We start from the raw sequence: 25,003 nt of genomic DNA on the forward strand, positions 1-25,003 counted from the left end.
GCAAGCAGTGTTAACTACGGTCTCCGTGTTTGCAGCCTTCATCAATGCAATACTGTTGGTGCCTACTTGCATGCCAATGAACTCCTTGGCAGTCGCTTCCAAGCATACGCAAGAGATCGGTGCTTTTTCAGTTCAGTGCATATGAGCAGGGGGCCAGGTGGGGAAGAGATCAAATTCTCCATAGCAACACGGGGTCAAGAGCTAGCACCACCACAATTAGCAAAGAATGATCACCATGGCAGTATTTAGTTATATGCATCTATATAATTTTTAATCCCCCCTTTTGCCACCAGGCAATCCTTTGATTGGTTAGAAAATAAAATGAAATTGTTCAATGTAATATTAACAGACATAAATCATTCCATCAGCTGCCTCCTCTGTCTTGGGGGTTGCCAACGCTTTTTGGACTGTGTGGTTATAACACAAAAATTAAGAGTAGCTGCTCCTTGTCCAGTGGTTCTGATCCTACCTTCAGGCCCAAGTCTAGAGAGCATTGGGAGAGTGCAAATCGGCCCCCTTCTGTTATGGGGACTATCTCTAGTGGTATTTAGTATCTACATGAAGCTGTTGAGAGTGGTCATTAGGCATTTCAGGGTGAGGTGCCATCAGTATGCTGATAACACGCAGCTCTATTTCTCCTGCTCAAATGAATCAGGAGAGGCCATGCAGTCCCTGCGCCATTGTCTGGCCAGTGATGTGATGGATGAGGAAAAACAAGCTGAGCTTGAATCTTGGCAAGATGGAGGCACTGTGGGAAAGTAGTTTCAGCGTCCAAAAAATTGATCAGTTACCTACCCAAGATGGAGTTAACCTTCAAGAGGAGCCTTCATGGGGAATGTAAGTTTGTGGGTGCTTCTGGGTCCAGCTCTGTCACGGTTGGCTCAAGTGGCTCTCTTACCAACTCTGGTTGGACAGCTACAGCCATTTCAGGACTACGAACCTGGCTATAGCAGCTCATGCAGATTACTTCAGATATAGGATTGGTGCAATGCGCTCTATGTGGGGCTGGCTTCCCTTTCACTTGATCCAGGAGGTAGGCCGTGTCAGCATATAACATCGGTGCTCAGAGATCTGCACTAGTTGCTATTTGCTACTGGGCCAAGTTCAAGTAGCAACTTGGGACCAGTTTACCTACGAGATCACTTTACCCCATATGCCCATTCAACTGGCAGAATTAACACAGACTACCCATTCTGCATTTGTAAGAACTGCATTGTATAGTGTGGCAGTACCTGCACTTTGGAATCCCTTGCCTATTGAGATCAAGTAGGTGTGCCTTCATTGTGCTCTTTTTAGCACCTGCTAATACATTTAGACAAGCTTATCCAGATGATAGAAAGTTGAGATAACTTTAATCTCCTTTAAAGTATGGTTGCAATTTTTTCTCAATTTTATTTTATCCTCTTGTAAACCACTTTGGGGTATTTTTTTAAACAAGCAAGCAGTGTATACATTTTATGAAATAAAAATGGATAAAAAAATAATTAAAAAATGGTGTCCAAAAGTACTGAATAGAGATCAACAGATTCCAATTCTATGATTTGTTCACTAATATACAATTATGGCTCATGTGAATGAACCACTGCAGACTGCCCAAAGCCACACACTTAAATTTACACATGCAGGCAGGCAAGTCAACATAAATGTTTTGGGGTTGTCTGTTTTTCAAGGAAGTAAAGAGAGGAAAGTAGTAACCACACACTAGTTTGTAATTTTATTTAAACCATTCAATTAAACTGGGAAATTTGCACAAATCAGAGTAATAGAACTTCAGACTCGTATTTAATTTTAAATCATTTAATACAAAAATGGGGATGAACCAAAAATACACCTAAAATTTACCAGTGTTTGAACTTTTATTTCACAACATGCAGTCAATTGAAACACTAAAAAAGTACTCAGCTATAAGCTGTAACTTTACATTTATACATCAGAAATGTTCATTTTTTAAGAAGCTGAACATAATTTTGTCTAAATCAGAATATTTTAATCCACATAAAGGTCATAGCAATGATTTTATATTTGACCACAGTCTGTAATCGAAATTCTTTTTGACACTTCTCCTTTAGGTGAGCCAAAAGATTCTATTTTTTTCACGACATCCATCCCATCCTTTACAAACCCAAAAACAACATGTTTAAAGTCCAAGTGCTCTGCTTTTTTGAGAGTGATAAAGAATTGGGAATTATTGGTGTCTCTGCCACGATTTGCCATTGACAGTAAGCCAGGGCCAGTGTGTTTTATTTCAAAGTTTTCATCCTCAAATGCTTCTCCATAAATGGACTGGCCACCAGTACCATCTTGTCTAGTGATATCACCTCCCTAGAATGTAAACAAATAGAGAAAATTCACTTGGTTATAGTACACGTTGAAACATCTGAAATGTGTGTAGAAATACATTTACAATGTGGTGTGCCATCTGGTGTTCTCAACTGTTAAATCAATAGTGGTTTCATTCAGCTCCTGTGTTTAGCTATTGCAGCAAACCATGGTGTCATATTATGTACACAAGCAGCAGCAAGTCTCAGGTAGATGTCATTTGAACCCAAAGCTCACCACCACTCACACACATTAATAACAAACCATGGTTTGTCAGGTTTGAATGCAGTCATGGTTTTCACTTACAATTGCCTTTCTTTTCATATAGAAGACTGTAAGGTGTTATGTCCCAATAGCTTCAGAGGCTAGCATAAATACCCTTGTTCCTTCATACTGTCACTGATCAAAATTAATGAAGGGGAAGAGTGAGCCTAGAAATGTATTCCAATTCTTCTAAGGCAGGGGTGGGGTACCTCCAGACTGTGGGGCCAACTGGTCCTGCCAGAGCTCCCAATTTGTCCTGCAGTGCCCACCTGACTCAGTCAAAAAGGTGTTTTGCTTTCAAAGAGGCATCTGAACACCCCAGAAGCAAAACAGGAAAGCTGGTGTCATTGTGACATTAGGTGTTTGACAGAAGTGCAGCTCTGCCTACATGTCAAATATGATCCCCACAATCTGGCTTGCAGGGCTAAAACATTCCCCACCCCAGGGTTTAAGAGATTGGCCTTTAGTATCCATTTACATTCTCTGTGTAGGTGTACATCTATTGGTAATAACTGAAGTAGGTAAGAGAAAAGGAGAAGCTAACTTGTCACTAGAGAAACTACAGAAGTAATGGAATATAAATTGAGAAGCAAGGCCAGACTTTCATGATATGAAAGGCTCATATCATGTTTCATGTTTCTACTAATTTGCTTGCAAACTAGAACTTTTCTACTGAGCCTTAAAATATATTCCTGTTAATCAATGTTTGGTATGAAATGTATGCGCTTTCTTAGTATTTTCACTTACTTGACAGATAAAATCTGGAATTATTCTATGAAATATGGAATTTCGGAATCCAAATCCCTTTTCTCCTGTGCATAATGCCCTGAAGTTCTCAGCAGTTCGTGGAACAATATTTGAAAACAATTCTATGGTTACATGACCTAGAGGTTCGTCATCAGCTGAAACTTCAAGATATACTATAGGGTTAGATTCCTTTGACAATTCTGATGCCAGAGAAACATGACCCTTCTGTAACTCTGACAAGCTTTGTTGACATTCTTCAAATCTCCTCTTGAAGGAATCAGCCAGCTCTTGGCTTTTAAATCTGACAGCAAGCTGTTCTATCTTAGCTTCACCATCTGAAATTAAGATTAAAAGTGTTATTCATGATGTAATGATCAGAATGCAGCCTTCTTTCAACATTTGGTCCTGTCTACAGCAACATGGAAGCTAGGAGAGGGGTTGTGCGGAGTAGCCCTGCCCCAGACATAGCAAACTTCATTCAGCCCAACATTTGTGCAAGCATCTGTACTGAGGGGGTTCTTCATTTACTTGCTATATGCAGAAAGGTTCCAGATTCTGTGGAAACCTTCACGCCAATGCCTGCTTTCTGCAGCAGCCACGGAAAGGGCCCAATGGAGCACCCATTATCAGGGGCATAGCTACTTGGTAAAGTCTCACTCCATGGGAACCAGCACAACCACAAAGGGTTAGGAAGGGAATATGTCATATATAATGGATGGGAAATAAAGTTATAGAATATCTTTACAAATACTCACCGGCACAATCTGTTGCAGTCCAAACCATAGCATTGTTTGAAGTATTCAATGGCTTTAGAGCCATCATTTTTGAAATCAAATGATTTGCACAGACTTTGAAAACTTGGTCCCTTCTCATTAAGATTCTATACCATTTATTCTGTGTATGGTAGAGGATCTTTATTTCTCCCACACCACGTTCTTTCCACTGATTGACTTCTCTGTCCCATCTGTAGAGTTTTGCCCTCTCTTTGAAGAGAATTTCTTCATCTTCTTCTCCTGACTTCACCTCAACCTAGCAGGGATAAGTAGTCATATTTACTCAGATTACTGCTCCCGAGTTATTATAAATTCTGTGCATGTTTACTAAGGAGTAAATTCCACTGTGTACAGTGGGGCTTAATCTCAGGCTAGTGTGCAAAGGATCACATTCTTAATGTAGTATATTCTTGAATTATGGGAGCTTTTTTTAAAAAATAAATGATCTGCAGACTTCTTCCATTTTAAAGTAAAAACAACAACCCTATTTTTCACAGAAGAGAAAGTGTGCAGCTCACTGTCCTCACATGTGTTAGAGGAAAGGACCAACTCTTATTTTATTTAACAGATTCATATCTTACCTCAGGCAGTGATACAATTGGTTCAAAATGAATATCATCACTATGTACAACTTCTTCATCACTTCCATCATCTTCATTGTCACGTTTAGTGGCCACTTGTCCGCCAAACACAGTTGCTCCTGTATCTGCCCACTTGAAGTTTTTGTCTGCTTAGATGGGAAGAGAATCTTAATACTATAGAAAAATATTTCTGAGATTACATTTTCTTATCCCCCCACCCCCCCAAAATGTGATTTCACACACAGTAACTCTCTTAGCAGCAAGCAGTTTCTATAAATAGTTAAGTAGATGTAATAATAATAATAATAATAATAATAATAATAATAATAATAATATATTATTTATACCCCACCCATTTGGCTCGGTTTCCCCAGCCACTCTGGGTGGCTTCCAACAAAATATTAAAATACAGTAGTCCACACATTAAAAGCTTCCCTAAACAGGGCTGTCTTCAGGTGTCTTCTAAAAGTCTGGTAGTTGTTTTTTCTCTTTGACATCTGGTAGGAGGGTGTTCCACAGGGCAGGTGCCACTACTGAGAAGGCCCTCTGCCTGGTTCCCTGTAACTTGGCTTCTCGCAGTGAGGGAACCGCCAGAAGACCCTCGGAGCTGGACCTCAGTTTGAATGAATGAATGGATGAATCGATTTATTACAATATGTGCATCTTACCTTTAGAACCAAAAGCAAAATCTCCAGAATTATTTGAAGCCAGGTCAGCAAATGACAAGCCAGGTATGTTGTTGCCAAGGGCAAATGAGAAAGGTTTGCTTTCTAAATAAAGGGAGGAAAAGTGTTCATTTCATTCTGTGGTCCATTTTACATTGCATAATAGGTCACATTCCCCCACTATTATAGCTCCAGACATAAGCTCAGGTAGAAGGAGAAAGTGAACAAGTCAGCTGTAACCTCTGAAAGGACACTAGCAAGGCATTAGTCAGTCCACTGGAGATACAATGAGTGTTGCCCACTCGTCAAGGCCGCTTTCTGTTAAACTCTCAACCCTTCGTATTCTATACAGTCAGTCAGTGAATGTTTATTATGGCAAACAGCCAGCATATTAAACCAGAATTTCTGCATAATTCTCTACATGAACAATAAAACGATTGATATGGCGTTTAACAATCAAAATACTAATTAAGTGTACTTAAAAGTACATGTCCAGAGGAATAGAAGTTTTAATTAGCTGGAGATTCTCTGTATGCATTGTTAAGACTTTGCAATGTTAGTTTCCATAGTATATGTGTCTTTCACACATCAAATGAGTCTACCTTGGTTTGTAGAGGTTGCAGAACTGGCATCACTTTCTTTTTTCGTTGACAAGTCAACAGGTTTGTCATCTGCTGCTAATAACGTCTGTATAGTGTATATAGGTTCAGTGGTAGAATCTGGTTCTTCAGCTCTACTGACTGCTTCAGCAGGCTGTTCCTCCTTAATGGAGCACACATCATCAGTTGAACTGGTTACTTCTTCTACTTGAGCTTCCTAAAAAGAAACTCACTAAGTTATTTTTTTAAACTGGTGCCAAGTCTTCATAGCCTCTTTATGTAAATGCATATGTAAAGTACCGGACAGTATCTGAAACCAGAACTAGCTGATCTCTAGAATAGGTATCTTCCTGGCAGGGCAAGTGGAGGAAACTAAAACTGCCAAGCACCTCTGCACTTTCAAAATGGTTTCACATCATACTATCAAATGCTTGTTTTAGAATTGGGAATTAAAAGGAATCAGAAGTCTCTGTTATCCAACCCAATGTCCATGAAGTCTCTTATAAATATCTTATTGGAATAAAGGAGGTAGACATAATCCCTCAGCCCTCAAAATTTAAGAAGCCAAAGTTGTCCAACAAATCTGTAGTGGGGTAGGAGAGCTGAAAATAATGCCGATCTATTTCACATCTAGCAACCAATGCGCCACTATGGTTTCAGATAGTACATGGGTAAAGGTAAAGGGACCCCTAACCATTAGGTCCAGTCGTGACCGACTCTGGGGTTGCAGCGCTCATCTCGCTCTATTGGCAGAGGGAGCTGGCATACAGCTTCCAGGTCATGTGGCCAGCATGACAAAGCCACTTCTGACAAACCAGAGGAGCACACAGAAACACCGTTTACCTTCCCGCCGGAGCGGTACCTATTTATCTACTTGCACTTTGACATGCTTTTGAACTGCTAGGTTGGCAGGAGCAGTGGCCAAGTACATGGTTAGAAGAGTCTAAAAATCCCAGGACACAAATTTTCATGGCCCTCTAGCAGCTATGGTGGCTCATTTACCAGGAGTAATGTATTCATTGTTAACTCTGGAAATGTATACTCAATTCTGACCAAACTAAGCTTCCTGATGTATGTTGTGTTCTAGATCTCTTCCATGAACTTCTAGTAACAAAATGGCATTAGGGTGCAGGCAATGTGGAATATATCCCACCCAACTCTCAGCCCCAATAACAAACAAAAAGCAACAGCATCTCTTCCCTTAGAAGTATAGCATGTCAGGAAGAAGGAAGTCTTCCAGTTATGCTAATTTTCAAGAATCACACATTTGGACCATAGCAAGTCCAGCTGAACTGGTGCTTAAAATCCCATTCTTTTGTTACTTACATTCATTTCTTGGACCTTTCTAAGTTCTGTTTGAAAGTCTTCTAAGTTATTGTCTTCATCAGTGTCACTGCCAATACCACACAGAAAGGTTGGAGGAAGCTTCAGGGTTTCTGCTTTAGCCTTTTCTTCAGGAGTTGGTTTCTTTTCCCACACAAGAACACACTCACTCCCACATTCTGCTTCATTTTCTCCTTCAATAGCTAAACAGAGAATATAAGATTTTATTGAAAAATACTAGAATAAAGTAAAACCTCAAAATATTCCAATGATAAACTTAAAATCTCAAATAATGAAGCCTAGGGAGAAGAGGTTTTAGTAAAAATTAAATTGTCCAATAGCAGCTTAGAGACCAACTAAATTTGTTCTGGGTATAAGCTTTCATGTGCATGCACACAAAAGCTTATACCCAGAACAAACTTACAGTAGTTGGTCTCTAAGGTGCTACTGGACAATTTTTTTGTTTCGACTGTGCCAGACCAACACGGCTACCTACCTGAATCTAGGTTTTAGTAAAAGAGAAGGAGCAGAGGAGCTCTGCTGCTTTTTGCATCTTCAGAAATCTCAACCTTTTGCTGTAACAAATTTCTCATTATACTACCACTTGGTATTTTCACTTGTTTTCTCAGCCTTTAATTGTAAAACTGAAGCTAAAATTGCTAAGTTTCTAGGAAGGTATCACAGAGTGCATTTGAGGGGATTTCACCCCATATGCATGGGATTGTAACACATTCTTATTAAATCTATTCTTCTTCTAATAGTGTTTAGTACTACAGGGAACACTTTAATTATTTCAGCTTTTATCCCATTATAGCGAGCAAATTCATTACAAACTTGAAATTACCATTTCCCTACACAGTTCCCCATTCTTTTATGTTGTATTTCAAGTTATGGAACCATGTCATAAATGGCATGGCAAACGAGATTGAGTTAGAATGTATTTTCATTCCCCCAAAATTCAAAATTATAGCCCTGTGCTTGCTAAGTTACAATCTTCTTCCCAATAAAATTTACTTGTATCAGTTTCTTTCAGTTGTGCATGTTTTTCAGGTTTATCAGGATACAACTTTCCATTAAGCTTCTTCACGGCTGTTTCATAGTCCTCATCTGAAATAGGAAAATGAAAGTTTGTTTACATTGCATATCTGTTATGCCACTAGCAAGTAAGTATTTAGGTTTGTATGCCCCACTACTTTAAAGGGAGAAACAACCTTAAGCATGGAGAAAATCCAAAAGATGCAAAATAGCTTAAATAATAAAATGCAGCAATTAGACAACTATGGAACTTAAAAATACCTGGGTTTTGCCTGGTATGAGTATATTTGCCAGGTATGAATATACTGATAAAGTGAGTGCCAGACACGCGTCCCAAGTGAGGGAATACCACAGAATAGGGCGAGGGACCTTTTTGGCTCCACAAGCCAAATTCATATCAGGATCTGTCTTGTAGGTCACAAATGACATCAGGTGTTGGGACATCAAAGCACTTTGCAGGCAGCAACACACTGCTGAAAGCGAGGTTTTCACCTTTATTAGCAGCATATTGTTGCCTGCAAGGTATTTTGAAGTCCTGACACCAGGACTTCGAGGTTCAGCTAAACAGCACATTTGAGTGCACAGGGGGCTCTCATGTGCATCCAAATCAAGCTGGACTGATCTTCCATTGCATCAGCTGATGCAGGGGGAAGTCAGTGCTGCTTAGCTGAAGAGTGCTATTAAGTATCATCCTGCTCTATATGACTGACAAGGGCCAGAAACAGGAGACTTTGTGATCCCTGAGAAATGATCTACTGCACTGTGCATGTGATACCCTCCCCACCGCCCTTAATTCATGAAGACAAATACATTTCCAGAAATGATGTCCTTCTGGACTGGACCAATGCTTCCTTCATTATTTTAATAGTGTTCTTGTAACTTAAAGAAGCTCATAGATAGACAAAAACAAGAACAAATACACGCGCAAATTTAATTTAGAATAATAAAAGGCTCAATAGATATACAAAATTAAATATAAATATAAGGAAATTTCAAATTCCATACAGCAATCCATTACGTCTCTTATATGAAAAAACAGAAGTTAAAATTTTTGCCATTTGTAAAGTTACAAATGGATCTGTATCTTGCAATAAAAAGGCAAGATGGAAATCTGCCGGGTGCCCAGGAAATTTTTGGATTAATGGTAGCAATAAATTCTTCCGGACAGCACAATATAAAGGACATATAAACACTATGTGCTGAAGGGTTTCAATCGAACGATTATCACAGGAACATAAAACCGAAACTTGGCCCTTAGAGAATCTATGAAAGAGGGAATTTGAAGTCTAGCATGAATCTTGCTGGCCCAAGGACTGCTAAACTCATCACGCCAAAGACATTGGGCTAGATAGGAATTAGGTAATCTGTGCCAAAGTGTTAGCCAATAGCTAAAGACGCGTTTCCACAGGAGTGTCTCTAGGGAAGGCACCCTCAATTCAACACGAATAGCCATGTTACTCGCACAAGTAGGGACTTTCAAAAGATGGCGTAAAAATTGGTTTTGAATGGTCTCAAGAGAGATAAAATTTGCCAAAGCAGCCCCAAGTGGAGCAACTACTCTCAATTTATACACCTTCAACCCTGAGGGCACATGCAGGGCACGATTCCATGAAATAAAATTGAAGGGAGTGCATAAGACACGGCTTTTGCTTTATTGAGGAGATACTGAATCTCTGCTTTCCACCTCATGTTTTGTTGAAAGAGAATGCCTAAGTATTGGAATTTAGTAACTTGTTCCACAACCACGCCATCGAGCTTCCAAGCATATTGTTTCCGGCTTCTAGAAAAGATCATTATTTTAGTTTTTGAATGATTTATGACTAGATGATTAATTTGACAGTAGGAAACAAATATCTTCAATGCTCCATTTAAGCCTAACTCAAGAGTAGGAAAGAATTACTGCATCGTCTGCGTACAAAAGCAACAGGCATCGATAATCCGCAAGAAGAAGAGTTTTCAAGGAATGCTTCTTACCTTCAACATCATCATCTTCACTCTGATACCCAGGTTCATTCTGGTAGCAGAAGAATGTTGGAGGTAACTTAAGGGAGTCTGCAAGAGCTCTTTGCTCAGGCGTGGGTGTTAACTCATATACAATCAAAACATCGTCTGAAGTGGCAGTATCATCTGGCTCCTTCTTAATCTCAACTGCTGGGGAAAGAAGTGAATTGTCTAAGCAAGTCTGAAAGTAGCAGCTGCACTTGAACACTAACACATTTACAAAGCAGGCAAGAAATACTTTCAACCAGAAAACAAGCAAGATTTAAAGTCAAACCAATAATAAGAAGAGTTTAGCCACTATGAGATGGGTTTCCTTTCCATAAAGCCAAACTCATGCCATGCTTCTCGTAAGACAGCTGCTTCCAGACACAACAAATCTTCCATCCATCTATTGTCTTTTAAGTAGAACTTACACTGTGCATGTATTGTGCTTAGAAAAAATATACTTCTGGGAAGTTCAGTGAAATGGCATAGCAATATTTTAAGTTAAAAACTTGTAAAGCAGAAGAAAATGTACTTTTGATAGCACTTTAATTCCATTTTATCTTAGACCTGATTTAGGTTGGGTTTTTATTGATATTAAAATATGAATGTATCTTTTGTTAATGTCACTTAACAGTGGGAATAAATTGATAGGCTTTGAAACAGATCTGTTTCTATTCATTTGGAAGCTGAGAATTCAATTTTACTTTAAACAGTTGTAATAACAATAAAGTCGGGTTCTTTCAAATTATTCAAATTACACATTATAGATATCAAGCAGGAGCTTGGCAAGTGTGCATGGCCCCAAACTCTGACTTTGAATCACAAGATTTTGACAAAGCTAAAACGTGATTTCAGTGAGAGTTGAGCACATGGCATTAAGTTCTTCTCACTGAATGAGACACAATGTTTATTGCACAAGGTAGCACAAGGTAGATGACTAGAGGTGAAACTCGGAAAATTAGAATATCGTCGAAAAGTGCATTTATTTCAGTAATGCAATTTAAGCGCCAACAACACAATGGTTAAACTGCTCCTCAAAAGCTTCATCCTATAACACCTTACTATTTGACTAAAAAAACTATTTCTGAAGCTCAGACAATCATCTGCAAGGCAAAGTCTTTATGTCAATTGATAAATACATATTAAAATAATACATGCCAAGTACACAAAACATTTTCATGCATGCTTATTATCAGTGTGCACTGTCTCACACAAGAATGCAAGCCATATCCTACCTAAACAGTTAAATGTTCCAGACTTCTAGTCTCCTTCAGAATGCACAATTTAGAAAAACCATCACCACAAGTAGTTGTGCTAGGTTCAGCTTTAGTAAAACATAAGCCTTGGAATTTCTTATTTCCTTATGCCCCCTTTCCAATCTGCTTCAGGGGGTTGGGGGATGGGTGCATGGGAGGAAGAGGAAGTGTGAAAGTCCCATGCAGAAGCCCTTGCACTAGTGGGAAAACTTCTCTAGATAGAACTCAACATCTGCAGCCATTTTCTCTTAAAGAAAAATGGTCTTTCCCCAGGAAGTTCCTAGGTTCTTTAAAAACATTTTAAAAAATTAATCAGATGGAGGGACTTCAGATTATGAAGTGAAACAAAAGCAAAAAATATGAGGTTGGATAGTAGTTCAGGAAAGGTTCCATGAATTAGCATAAACCTCCCCACTCCAGGAAGAAAAATATTTTGCCTTGTAGGATGGTTCAAGAACAAAAATCCTAGTATCGAGACTGGGGGACAATAAGGACCCCTGAAACATACTTATTCCATGTCTATCCATTTGTCCTTGCCTACCTACCATCCAGCAAGCAAAAATTTAAAAAGTCTATAGCTGGGCACTCAGAAAACATAGGAATCAGGTAATCACATCCAAGAATTCAAGAACCAATCTCTTACCACAACAGCTGTAAAGCAAATTCAGTCATTATTATTCTCTTTTAACATGCATGTTAATTTTTCTATAATTCCATTAGCCAATATAGTAGTCTGCTAAAGTTGGGGAGCTGTCAGTGTTTACCCAAAAGTGATACAACACGACATTCAGTGCAGTATGTAAATACCTTTACTATTGGGTTGAGGGGGAGATGCGCTGGTCCAAAAGGCCATTGGGTTAGATTTAAAAAGGCTAAAATTAAATCCTAGAAAATAAGTGGATTTAAGTATTTAATTAAATTCATTAAAGGGTCAAGGGGCGCTGCCAAACACACACAGAGTCACAGACACACAGTCACATACACACAGACTTGTCTATGATTTTACATAACTTATTATACTAATGTAATCTGGAACAGTGATCTTTCTAGCGCCAACAATTAAGACATTAGCTTTCAACTAGCAAAACAATTTTATCAGTACAGGAAGTAATGTTGCAATCCTGACCCTACACTTTTGGGAGTAAGCCCATTGGTTTCAATACAGTGTACCTCGGGTTAGTGAACTTAATTCGTTCCGGAGGTCCATTCTTAACCTGAAACCGTTCTTAATCTGAGGTACCACTTTAGCTAATGGGGTCTCCCGCTGCCGCATGATTTCCGTTCTCATTCTGGGGCAAAGTTTGTAACCTGAGGTACTACTTCCGGGTTAACGGAGTCTGTAACCCAAAGTGTTTGTAACCCGAGGTACCACTGCAGAGCCTACTTCTTAGCTGACATGGTTAGGCATTCAATGCAAGATACCTAAAAAAACCAAAACAAAGGTTCATTACCCCCATTTTTCAAAGTAGCCAACCAGTTTCTAAGAAACATTGCAGGACACGAAGGTAAGAATTTCCCTCACTCTGTTGTGACAACTGGCATTCAGAAATACAGTCTCTGAACATGGGGAGTCAATCTGGCAAATAAGTGCTAAGACTCTCGTCTAACTCAAGATTTTACATTTCGAAGTTTTAAAGAGAAGAAAACAAAACATGAACCATGTTTTCCTTTTACTGACTTATTAGTGCCAATATTTATTCTGATCAAGTTCCCCTCAAATTTTCATCCTCCATGACATTTTGGCAGACTCCAGCAACTTGGCCTACACGGGCCTGCTAGTTGAACTGCAGTGTGCTGTTGCCCACTTCTGAATGGGCAAAGTCAGAACTTAGAACAACTGCGCAATAACTGTGCTACCTACCAGTTATGGATTTATCTGTAATTCAAAGAGTTACTTTTGATCTCTAAAGTGCTAAATAGCTTGGGTCCTGCATACCAGATCTTTTCTTTTTAATCTTCCTCAATAATGTTTAAGTAAACCAGGATACAGTCATTTAAAGATTTTTCAGTATTGTTTTTTCTTCTTACCTAGGGTTAACCATTATAGATTTTGAAACTGTACACCAGCAGGCAACTTAAACTCATGAAGATGGATAACGTGGAACCCAAGTACATTTATAACAACTTGAATTTATTAAAAATTATGTAAATGCTCACCTTTAAATGAAAAATTAGGAAGTCCTTCTGCCTTTGAGGTAGCCACTTGACTTTCTCCTTTGCCATCTGAGTGTTTCCAAACAGTAGCATCACTTTCCTGATGCTCAGCACCTTTGCAGGCATCATATGTGCCATCTGGTTCTCGCTGTTTTGTGCTATGACACACTGAGCTATCGCTTTTACTCTTGGGAGAAGCGTTAAAGCTGAAGCCAAAGAGAGATCCCGTTGCTGATGTGTTTCCAAATGTGAAAGGCTTTGATTTTTCATTGCTAAAAATACTTTTGACAGATTCTGAGCCAAAGACAAATTTGGGTGGTGATACCACTGCTTTCGTTGGTGTCTCAGAAGTGCCCACTGTTGGCGAAGTCTCTGCAGTTTGTGTAACTGTTTCTTCTTCATCCTGCTTTATATCAGTTCTTTCCCTGGTGGTTTCTTCAAGTACTGCAACAGCAATCTTTCCACATGGCGATTCCTTTGGAGTATTGGCCCGTGAAGAGAGCGGTGTGATTAAGGTGTCTTTTTCTTGAGCGTGTCTTGCTTCCTCGAAGATCTGCTTAAATGAGTCAGCAACATCTTGCAGCTTAAATCGCACAGCCAAGAGCTCTACTTTCCGTTCCCCTTCAGCAAAGTCAAATGCGGTCCATACCCAGGCTCGCTCTGTGCCTTTCATTGGCTGGATGTTCATATCTGAGGTTATTCTGTGATTGGCACAAAGTTTTAATACCTGGTCCCTTCGCATGACTACACGAACTTGTTTAGTGTCATAGTTTTGCAAGATCTTTATGTCTCCGATACCCCTCTCCTTCCACTGATTAGCATCTTTATCATATCTATAAAGTTTAGCACGATGGCTGAAGACAACCTGCTCATTTTCTTCACCACTTGTTACTTCTACGAGGTCAGGTAAAGGTACTACTGGTTCAAAATACTGACCATCTCTTTCATCTTCTTGGGTAATGTCAGATTCCTCATCTGTGCCTACAGAAGTCCTACTTTGGTTCTGTTTGGAAGGAGACTTAGAGGGACTTAATGCAGATTTGAAGCTGAAGTTAAACCCTGTGGTGGACTCTCCAAACCTAAATAGGTTTTTCCTCACAGGGCTACTGGCCCGAGGCAAAGCATACACAGAACTGTCTGTACTATCATCCAGTGCTTCCCCACGCAAGTCATAGTTGTCCCACTCTAATGTAGGCCCAGTGCTTTCAGCGTGTGGCTTGATAACCAAATCAGAGGCGTTTGTAGCAGGCACTGAAGCTTTACTCTCCTCATCTGCAAGTTTAGTTTTATCATCTGTCAGGAAGGTTTTGAGATCTTTCAAACCACTTTTCATTTCTTCTGCTTTTTGTATCAGCTCAGCTGTTTTCCCAGAATCTATTAGTTTATGTGGGGTCTGGAGTGGTATATCTAGCAATAGCCTTTGACATTCTTCAAATTTACATTTAAATTCCTCAGCTTGCTCTGGACTTTTGAATTTAGCTGCCAACTGCTCCAACTTTCCATCATCACCATCAGAGAAGTCGTTGGCTAACCACATCCATGCTTTGTCTGAGCCAGAGAGGGGCTTCAAGTTCATGGTAGTTGTGATCCAGTGGTTTGCACAAACCTTAAATACCTGCTCACGCCGCATGATGATTCGTAGCTTGCCATTAACTTCGTTCTTAAGGATTTTCAAGTTGCCCACACCACGTTCTTTCCACTGGCTTGTTTCTGCATCAAACCTGAACAGTTTTACTCTTTGGGAATACAACAGCGTCTCATCTTCTTCGCCAGTCACCAGTTCGACTTTCTCGGGCATCTGGACAACAGGGTCAAAATGAATATCATCGTTGTCTTCTGTTTTATATGACTCATCTTCCTTCTCAAGATCAGCAGAAGTATTTCCTTTGAATGAAGATTTAGCAGCCTGAGAAGAAAATAGCTTTTCACCTGCACCTGTAAAGCCCTTGAAATTCGGATCTTTCCTACCAAACTGAAATCCTTCACCTGCAGTTGTGTTTGCAAGGTCAGCAAAAGTGAATGTGCTGCTGTGTTGACCAAACACCAAATCACCACTCGGTTTGCTAGATCTATCATGAGATTTCATTGCCGTTTCTTCCTCCGACACATCCTCTCTTTCATCAGTACCACCTTTTTTATTCTGTTGGTCATTTACAACATCTTTGCCAGGCTCTTGTATACCAAATTTAAATTCACCTGGAGGTACAGGCATTGAAAAATTAAACCCTCCTTTTAAGGGCTTAGTTTCACTGCTAGCAGGAACCTGAAATGTGAAGGAAGAAGACTTCCCTTGCTCTGTAGAATGGCCAAATTTAAAACCCTTCTCTGTTATGCCACATTTAAAACCCGTCCCCTGTGGTCCTCCAGTGGGTTCGGATAATTTGCTTTTGAAGCCAAACACAGGCAGTTGAGGATCACTAGCTGGTAAAGCTGGAGCATCGCTAGATGGGTTTGCAGCCTGACAAGCAGCACAAGTTGGTGAAGAGCCATCATTTCTTACTAAGCATACGCTGCAATCCCACTGGCCCTCCTTTTTCTGAAAAGCAGCCCCAAAACCACTTTGGGGGACTTTTAGAGCCTCTACATGACCAAATTTGAATGTGGTTTGGGAACCAAACACTGGTACATTTGTACCGCTGGGATTCTTGCAGCTAATACAATGCGATGCACTGGCTTCGTTTCTCACAAGACAGGTCCTGCATTCCCACTGGTTTTCCTTTTTTGGAGGAATTGGTCCAAATTTACAGTGTGCACCTTCAGTGTTGGGTTTGAAAAGTACAGTCGATTCTGCCGGAGGAAGCACAGCCTGTGCTTCCCGATTAGCTGGATTTGGAGTCTGGCATGCTACACAACTCTGTGCAGTTATTTTATTTCGAACGAGGCATGTGTTGCACTCCCACTGATCTTTCTTTAACATGAACTGTTCACCAAATCCATATGTAGCATTTACTCCCGACCCTTCTTTAGCAAAAGAGAAGGATGCAGGTGTAGCTGCACTTGATGCAACCGTAAAAGTACTTTTGGCATTAGTGTTTTTAGCTGAACTGCTCACATCGGGAACAGGAACCTGATAGCTACCACTGACAGATGATGTCCCACTCTTGAAGTTAAACCCAGAGCTCATGAGTCCCGAGTCAGATTTACCAGAATCTTTTGCATCTTGAGCAGTAGCTTCTCCTAATGACACAATACCCTGAGAAGCCTGTTGACTATCACTTGATTCAGATACTCTCAAAATATTTTGTGCCTCTTGAAATTTCTGCTTGAAAAGCATCGCTTCCTCTGGAGTTTTAAACCTGATTGCAAGTCGCTCACGTTTTGCTGATTCATCTGCATAGTCAAAGGCATGCCACACAAAAGATTTGTCTGATCCAGCATTTGGTTTCAGAGTCATACCAGGATTTATATAGTGATTTGCACAAATTTTCAGCACTTGCTCCCGTCTCATAAGTAGTCTGATTTTGCCAGTTATTTTATGCCTCAGAATTTTCACATTACCAACACCTCTCTCTTTCCATTCTTTGTATTCACCATCAAAGCGGAAAAGTTTTGCTCTATTGCAAAACATCTCCTCTTCATCTTCTTCACCTGTTTTTACTTCAATTTTGTCAGGTAATGGCACAACAGGTTCGAAATGAGGGCCATCATCTTCTTCTTCACCACCACCACCATGGACACTTCCTCCATCTGTTTCGTGACTTCTGTTTGCTACATCTGAATGTGGAGTAGCAAATACAGGCTTGCCAGGATCCTGATAGCTGAACCCATCACCCTTACTAAAACCAGAGGGCCTGGGTTGATTTTGTCCCATTTTATCCGTAAATGAAATGCCTGACGCATTCTTCCCACCAAAGCTGAAGATGTTTCGCTGTCCAGTGGGATATTCAGCAAGCGGCTTTTGTCCAGCGTATCGGTCCTCTTTGATAGGCTTGTCAGATGTAAGAAGGCCTAAAAGACTGTCACTGTTACTATAGGGGGTACTATGTGGCTGTGTTTCAACCTGAGGTGATGAAAAAGTAAAATCTCCATCATTAGATTTGAAATTGGAATTAAATTTGAAAGTGGTTGGCTGTGTCGACTGAGCAGAAGTTATCAAGGAAGGTTTTGCTCCCTCTACTGGTGGTACAGGGTGCCCAAAGGTAGGCTTCCCAAATTCTATCACTTTTGACTCTGCAGACCGGGAGACCGGGGGTGCTGCAGAAGGTTTTGTAAAATAGCCTGGCTCGGGAAGTGGCGGAACGCTGTAGTTGTAGTAGTCCTCATTGCCACGAGGAGACAACATTCCGGTTGCCGGAGAATCGAAACGCAGGGGAGTACCACACATTTCTTGTGAAAACATGCAAGCAGAAGTGTTCTGCAGTGGAGGAGTATGCATTGGCTGTTGATATGTATATATGTGCTGCTGAGGAGTAAGCCTGTTCATGGCATAGACAGGAGCCTATAAATAGAAAAATGATCAATCTTAGTTTTAAAGCCTTAGTAGTTGAACATAGATTATAAATTTAAATTTCAAAAATTGCTTAAACTGCATTCAAAAACAACTGCTGGCTCCTGCTCTCCTACCCACCCCCACTATGTGACAAGAAACCTGCTTTTAAAATATTTAACAGAAAGTAACACACTTCTCGGGATGCGGGTGGCGCTTTGGTCTAAACCACTGAGCCTAGGGCTTGCCAATCATAAGGTCGGCGATTCGAATCCCCGCGACTAGGTGAGCTCCCGTTGCTCAGTCCCTGCTCCTGCCAACCTAGCGGTTCGAAAGCACGTCAAAGTGCAAGTAGATAAATAGCTACTGCTCCGGCGGGAAGGTAAATGGCGTTTCTGTGCGCTGCTCTGATTTCACCTGAAAGCTGTCTGCGGACAAATGCCTGCTCCCTCGGCCTATAGAGCAAGATGAGCGTCGCAACCCCAGAGTAGTCCGTGACTGGCCCTAATGGTCAGGGGTAGCTTTACCTTTAACACACTTCTCTGTTTTCCATCTCTTTACGAGTTATGAGTTGTATCAGAGAAACAGCAAATAATTACCTTTGTGGGGGTCACGTTCGTGGCTGCTGTCCGTAGGAGATATTGGGAATTGTAAGCTGGTGATGGGTTGTAGTAGACAGATGGACCTGTTGTAGCAACTGGACACACAAGAGATAAAAACAGTGAGAGTCCTGAAACTGACAGGAACCCTTAAATTGACAAGAACCCTAAATCTTTATCTTAAATATGTATGCCTTTAAAAACAAGAACCCTCAAGGTGGTTTATAATCCAACACACAACAATCCCATATATAACCATCTAAACACTCACTTCTAGTATGCCATCATTTTATATACAGCTTTAGTGATTTACTTCATTGGCGCTGTGGATTAAACCACAGAGTCTAGGGCTTGCTGATCAGAAGGTCGGCGGTTCGAATCCCTGCAACGGGGTGAGCTCCCGTTGCTCGGTCCCAGCTCCTGCCCACCTAGCAGTTCGAAAGCACAACGAAGTGCAAATAAATAGGGAACCGCTCCGTCGGGAAGGTAAACGGTGTTTCCGTGCACTGCTCTGGTTTGCCAGAAGCAGTTTTGCCATGCTGGCCATATGACCCGGAAGCTGTCTGCCTATAGAGCGAGATGAGCGCTGCAACCCCAGAGTCGGACACAACTGGACCTGATGGTCAGGGGCCTTCACCTTTATATGGATATCATGTGTTGTTGTGGAGTATTCTTGTGTAATTTTTAAAAATGTATCAAAATCAAATAAAAGCAATCATTTAAAAAGTGTGAAAATGCACCCTCACCCTCAGCACTCATGGCAAGTTTTAAATAAAGCCTTGAGATTATGAAGCCAGTAAACAAAAATACTTTATATAAACTTTATCCATCTTTTTAATAATGTCCTACTCAAGCCAGCTTGTGATCCCTTCAATGCTTGTTAATTATAATCAGATGTCACATCAGAAACTACACATAAATTTATCTAGGCTCTCCACCTCCAAATGTAGTTACCAGTTAACGGTGCTCCATGAAAGCTCTGTGTGCCTTGATAGCCATCTGGCATAGTATCTGCTGCATAGCTGTCAGTAGGCCACCGCTGAGACATGGTTGTATTAGAATTGTTAAGTTTCATTTCTTGCATCTCATTCTATCAAAAAGACAAGTAGAGCCATTAAAAACTTTTGCACCAACCCCATGCTGTTTCTTTTGCATCTACAAAACTGAAGAGGAAAAGAATCTAAAACAGTTTGGGGTGCATATGTTTGTGTAAGTCCTGACTACATTGAATCCTTGGATTTCTCAATTCATTTTTATGGACTTCCACCATGAAGGCATTAAGAACAGTTACTCAGAGTGAGCCAGAAAGTGACCAATCCAGGCAATAAAAAAAGTGTTCCCTCCAACCTCTTTATATCTTCCTCTAGTCTTTGCTGGTTTCTTCAAGATGAAAGTGGAGGATCAAAGTACAGTGGAAGTCAAATGGAATCCGTTCTGGAAGTCTGTTTGACTTCCAAAACGTTTGGAAACTGAAGCACGTCTTCTGATTGGCTGCAGGAAGCTCCCGCAGCCAATCAGAAGCCGCAGAAGCCCCGCTGGACATTTGGCTTCTAAAAATAGTTCGCAAACTGAGACAGTCACTTCCAGGTTTGCGATGTTCGGGAGCCAAAATGTTCGGGAACTATGACTTGTATAAGGGAAGAAAAAGCACAGCCAACCTTTTCACTCTCCTCCTTACCAGCTCTTTGTCCTTTGCTTCTCTGTTAGCCTGTCTTGTCCACTGATCAACAGTATTTTGATACCTCTAGGGCCACCACAGCAACACACACATCACTGGCTACTGCCAATCAAGTCAGTTTCAGCCTCCTCTTCTATTTCCCGCCCCCACAATGGTTCAATATTCTCTGGCTACTAAGCATGCTCAATAATCCCTTTAGGATTTTTTCCCTAAAGATTTTTTGCAGTGATGATGGCAATGACTGAAAATGAACCATGAACTGTTGAAAGGTTAACTGAGCAAGGAATAGTTGTGTGCAAAGTAACACATTTACAGAAATCAAATATCTTCTGAACAGCCCAAATTTTGATTTTATTGCTCTTTTAGTGTTAAAACGTTCTGGAGTATAAAAAGCTTATTTCTTACAGCACAATCATAACCATGTTTACTCAAAACAGTGGTCTTTATTCCCTAATGAGTTTAGTATTTTAGTGTTAATGAAAATTTTGTACAAATGATCAGTCTTCTCTCTTTCAATCAAAAACGGCCAGGAGTCTTTTCCTTTCTCTCTAGTAGAGGAAACTTTATTGATGTCACAATAGGCTGCTTTGCAACAAGATACCACAACTGTACTTCAGCTAACTTGAATCAAATTAGCAAGATCTTTCTAGTCTGCTGCTGCTATAAGCTTATTACGTTGTTTCTACTGCAATTTACTTTGCTTTAGTGTTAGGGTTAATTCTGATCTGATCCATGGACATGAGAAAAAGTTGTGCCAGCAGACACAATTGAATTTCCACTTCTTCCCTTCTTCTTTGCAATCCCTGAACTCCCCTCAGGCTACTTCAGAGGGTCTGCCAACCCACCCAAGAAGATTTTTAGGGGGTGGGAGAGGGGAAATCTGGACATCATTTCACATATTTGTAAATTTTTATTATTCTTGAACTTGCATATACCACCTTTCAGAAAATAATTTTACTCTGGAAGTATAATTATTTGGATAGGATCTTCTTGAGCACTTGACTTATCCATCCTGACTTTGATTATCTAAGCTGAATAAATCACATCTATCCCCAGTGTGGAGTACAGAACATACACAGCAGTGCTCTTATTTACCTTTATGGATTCTACTTGCTGACAGATCATCTTAAGTAGTGATTTTTGATCCTCGGCCCAGCGAGGAGGAGTTTTGGGCGAGAACTGAAAGAACAACAGTTAGGTGATCAGACCAACTGAAACATAATACAGATTTAAAGAACAAAAACATATTTGTTTTATATACCTTGTAGCTTTTACTTGGAGATAGAGAGAATTTTGTGGGCGATGGGGTAGAATGTTTAATTTCCGCCTCCACTGGTTGGCTCAAATCATTGTTTAGGATAAGACTCCTTTCTTCACCATTGATTCCAAGTTCTTGCATTGTACTTTCCAGCATCTCCTTAACTGTCTCTATGGATACAGGTAACTAGGACAAAAATTAAACAGTTTGTGACTTTAGGGTGAGTTTAAATATATACACGGTTACATTAATGAACTGCATATTCTGCCCTTGTTTAAAATTTATTGGCTTCAGAAGTCTGGGTTGCATCTAGTGCTGCTATTCTGCTCTTTCGGCAGACTTCCACCTCTCCTCTGCAGCTCACTCCAGAGCAAATTTTTGTGAGAGGACAAGAAGTCCTGGTGTGCAAGTAAAACTCTGCTCAAGCAACACTGGATACAACCCTCTGTATTTCACTAATTAAACAGAAAATGGTCACTAGCACCAAGAAGTTTGTATAGAATTTTTGCATCTGAACAAGTTTTAATTCCTAGCTACTCATACTCAAATGTTTGCTTTAGAGTCAATTAGTTCTACTACATTTCTGGTAGATTTACTATTAAAGCAAGTATTATACATCTAGACATATAATCTGACAAATGCTTTTTTTCCTATATAGATTTTCTTAGCAGTTTTTTTAAAAAAACAACAACACATTTTAACCTTTTCAATTACTGAAGTATCGCTGCTGCTTTCATCTATAATTTTTATGAGGTAGTCTCTACTCTTTTTCAGAAGATTTCTGTATTCTTCTTGTTCTTCTAATGACAGACCATCATTCTCTATCTCTTCAGCTTTCCTCTGGAAAATCTATCCAAGAGAAGAAGGAGTCAGTTGAGAATGCAGCTTATTAACTGTGCATACAGTTAGGGCAGAGGAATCCCTTGAAGTAATGTAACACTTACTAGAGCAAGATTCCAATATGAGACAACATTTTTAATAGCTTCAAATGCTTGCATTGCATCGTCTGTTTTTCCATCCACAGAATCCAAAATAGCAAATGCTATGTGTGCCTCTTCTTCATATACACCAACCTGGGAAACCTTTTTTAAAAAAGGTTTATTAATTAGTTTTATATAAAGAAATATTTTGGTACAAAATATTTTATACATTTTAATGATTTACAATTGTGTACAAGTTTTGCCCTTTTAAAGTGAGGAACTACTACTTACCTTGCCCAAGATGATAACCAGATTTTCAAGTTATACGATTCCAGTGAGAGAAATACGTTTGTAGAAAACATACTGAAACGTGCGTATGGAACACATATGCAATATTTGACAAACTGTTTATACAAGCGTGTTTCTACAATAAACATGTGCTTTTATATTTATAATAATAGTATGCATGCAGATACATGTATGATATGCTCAAATACTTGTAACAGATAAGTCTAGCTAGATAAGGAAATTCATAGTCACAGTCTATTTTTCAGCCATTATTTTCAACCATGCATGTAAGGGGAAGTTATTTCCACATATGCAAAGGCAGCGTTGAGAGTCCCTTATAGTCCCACCCAAAAGGCCTGCAGTTTCCCCCTCTGTAAATTTTTTAAAATAAGTGTTACAAACATTCCCCCCCCCCCCCGCCCCCAGTTGGCTTAGTGTGTGCTGGGTTAAGTTTTCCATGGGGAAGGGAGGCGCTTCAGCAACTTGCATAGGTCTTCCACCTTCTCGATTAGCAGCAAAAATCACGATGCTATTTGATGTAGCCATAATGAAAACACTGGAAAAGCATGTAGTAGAATTAACAGTTTATATACTGAAAGAGTTAATGTCCTCAACAATTTTTTTCCTGTCACCGATGTCTATACAAAGCCACAGTTCAAAGCACAGTGATGTCAATATGCTAGTAACTAAACTTTAAAAAATTAACCCAGGATTGGTAGAAAAACTGTACCAAGTGCCTGGAAGCACTAAGAAACTTAAGTTGCATTCAGACAACAAGAGAGGCAACTCTGTGGACCTGGGAAAGGTGGTTCTGCTCATTCTGAATGGGGTCAAAATTTCTTTGAATAATCATGTTTCCAGCCAAGGGCTGAGTTCCTGGACACCATCTAGGTCCTATATATGGAGAAAAAGGCTACCAATGGCTACTAGCCACAATGGAGATGTTCTACCACCACTGCTGGAGGCAGTATCTCCCTGAATATCAGCAGCTGGGTATCGTAAATGGGGTGAGTGGTGTTACACTCAGGCACTACTTGCATGCTTCACATAGGCATCTGGTTGGCCACTGTGAGAACAGGATGTTGGATAAGATGGGTCTTTGGTCTGATTCAGCAGGGCTATTATGTTCTTCTTGTAGGTTCAGATAGCAACTGTGACCTAGGTGTTTCCACACCCTTCTAGAGAATTAACTGCTATGATCCATACCTCAGTAACCTCTCATATTTCATTACGTTAAGACACATCATGAGCTGTGTTTGATGACTGCATGATATCCAAGTCAAATAGTGAGATCAGTTAAGTTCCACTTTCCAAATAAAATAAAATAAAATAAAATTTTGAGCAACACCTGGCTAGCAGACAAATTATGTTACAAGCACATAATTAACATTTGTGGCTTATGAAGGAAGACTGGACCAATTCCAAATGTGTGGGTCTCAAAGTACGTTAATGGGGGAAGCAGACAGATCTGCTGATGGTTCAAGAGTTGGCAAGTAGCTTTTGTTGTTGTTGTCGTCAGAGTTGGAATGTAAACAGTACCCACTTATGGAGGTGGGGTTGAGTTAGAGAAGCGGCAACAAGAATTATACATCAAAGTAAGAAACTGCAGATTAAGACCCCCAAAGCATTTAGAAATATAACTACCATAGGAAGATTTGAGCTGCCTTATTACCTGAATATCTTCACTATGAAAGTGATTGAACAATGGGTTAATTGGTTCAGGAATACTTCTCTTCTTCTTGATTGTCTCAAGCATTGGCAAAACTTTCTTCCAGTAATAAACACTTCGTCCAATGTACTCTCTTTGGTCATAGAAAGAATTAAGACTGCAACCCTGTGAAGTAAAATAATTTGAATTATTTTTAATGTTACTCACTAAATTATTTGTATATATCAATGATAGCCCTGATGACACCATTTCACATTTCTCTATTAACATTCAGAATTCCAGTTGTACATGCAAGTGTTGTATTTATGATTTATTAGGTTTCATACCCACCCGTCACTGTAAGGTTACAGGGTGGATTATGACAACAGAATATACAATTATAAAAGCTGGTAAAACAGTCACAATTGTAAGACAAATTAAACAATTCATTGAATAATTTACAAAACAAAATACCTTAACTGTC

General features: G+C 39.9%; 1 protein-coding gene across 5 annotated transcripts in view; it reads right to left on the reverse strand.

Annotated features, from left to right (window-relative positions):
• Positions 1 to 1,691: 1,691 nt before the first annotated feature.
• Positions 1,692 to 25,003, reverse strand: part of LOC118084821 (E3 SUMO-protein ligase RanBP2) — a 36,838-nt gene continuing 13,526 nt past the window's right edge. Inside the window, exons 13-30 of one of the 5 annotated variants that reach the window (XM_035114834.3) lie at positions 24,544 to 24,705; positions 22,608 to 22,745; positions 22,366 to 22,512; positions 21,667 to 21,849; positions 21,501 to 21,584; positions 19,682 to 19,817; positions 18,728 to 18,825; positions 13,706 to 18,140; positions 12,356 to 12,433; positions 10,281 to 10,457; positions 8,286 to 8,378; positions 7,275 to 7,474; positions 5,952 to 6,165; positions 5,353 to 5,454; positions 4,685 to 4,830; positions 4,086 to 4,359; positions 3,331 to 3,665; positions 1,692 to 2,322 (exon numbers count right to left, since the gene is read on the reverse strand). In XM_035114834.3, coding sequence (XP_034970725.3) covers positions 2,017 to 2,322; positions 3,331 to 3,665; positions 4,086 to 4,359; positions 4,685 to 4,830; positions 5,353 to 5,454; positions 5,952 to 6,165; positions 7,275 to 7,474; positions 8,286 to 8,378; positions 10,281 to 10,457; positions 12,356 to 12,433; positions 13,706 to 18,140; positions 18,728 to 18,825; positions 19,682 to 19,817; positions 21,501 to 21,584; positions 21,667 to 21,849; positions 22,366 to 22,512; positions 22,608 to 22,745; positions 24,544 to 24,705 — 7,308 coding nt within the window. In that variant the 3' untranslated portion in view covers positions 1,692 to 2,016. Of the gene's footprint in view, positions 2,323 to 3,330; positions 3,666 to 4,085; positions 4,360 to 4,684; positions 4,834 to 5,352; positions 5,455 to 5,951; positions 6,166 to 7,274; positions 7,475 to 8,285; positions 8,379 to 10,280; positions 10,458 to 12,355; positions 12,434 to 13,705; positions 18,141 to 18,727; positions 18,826 to 19,681; positions 19,818 to 21,500; positions 21,585 to 21,666; positions 21,850 to 22,365; positions 22,513 to 22,607; positions 22,746 to 24,543; positions 24,706 to 25,003 lie in introns of all 5 variants that reach the window. The other 4 variants (XM_088667577.1, XM_035114837.3, XM_088667575.1 and 1 more) reach the window with 4 other exon arrangements.

This window comes from Zootoca vivipara, chromosome 4 (genome assembly GCF_965207765.1).
Source record: "Zootoca vivipara chromosome 4, rZooViv2.hap1.1, whole genome shotgun sequence".
NCBI lineage: Eukaryota > Metazoa > Chordata > Lepidosauria > Squamata > Lacertidae > Zootoca > Zootoca vivipara.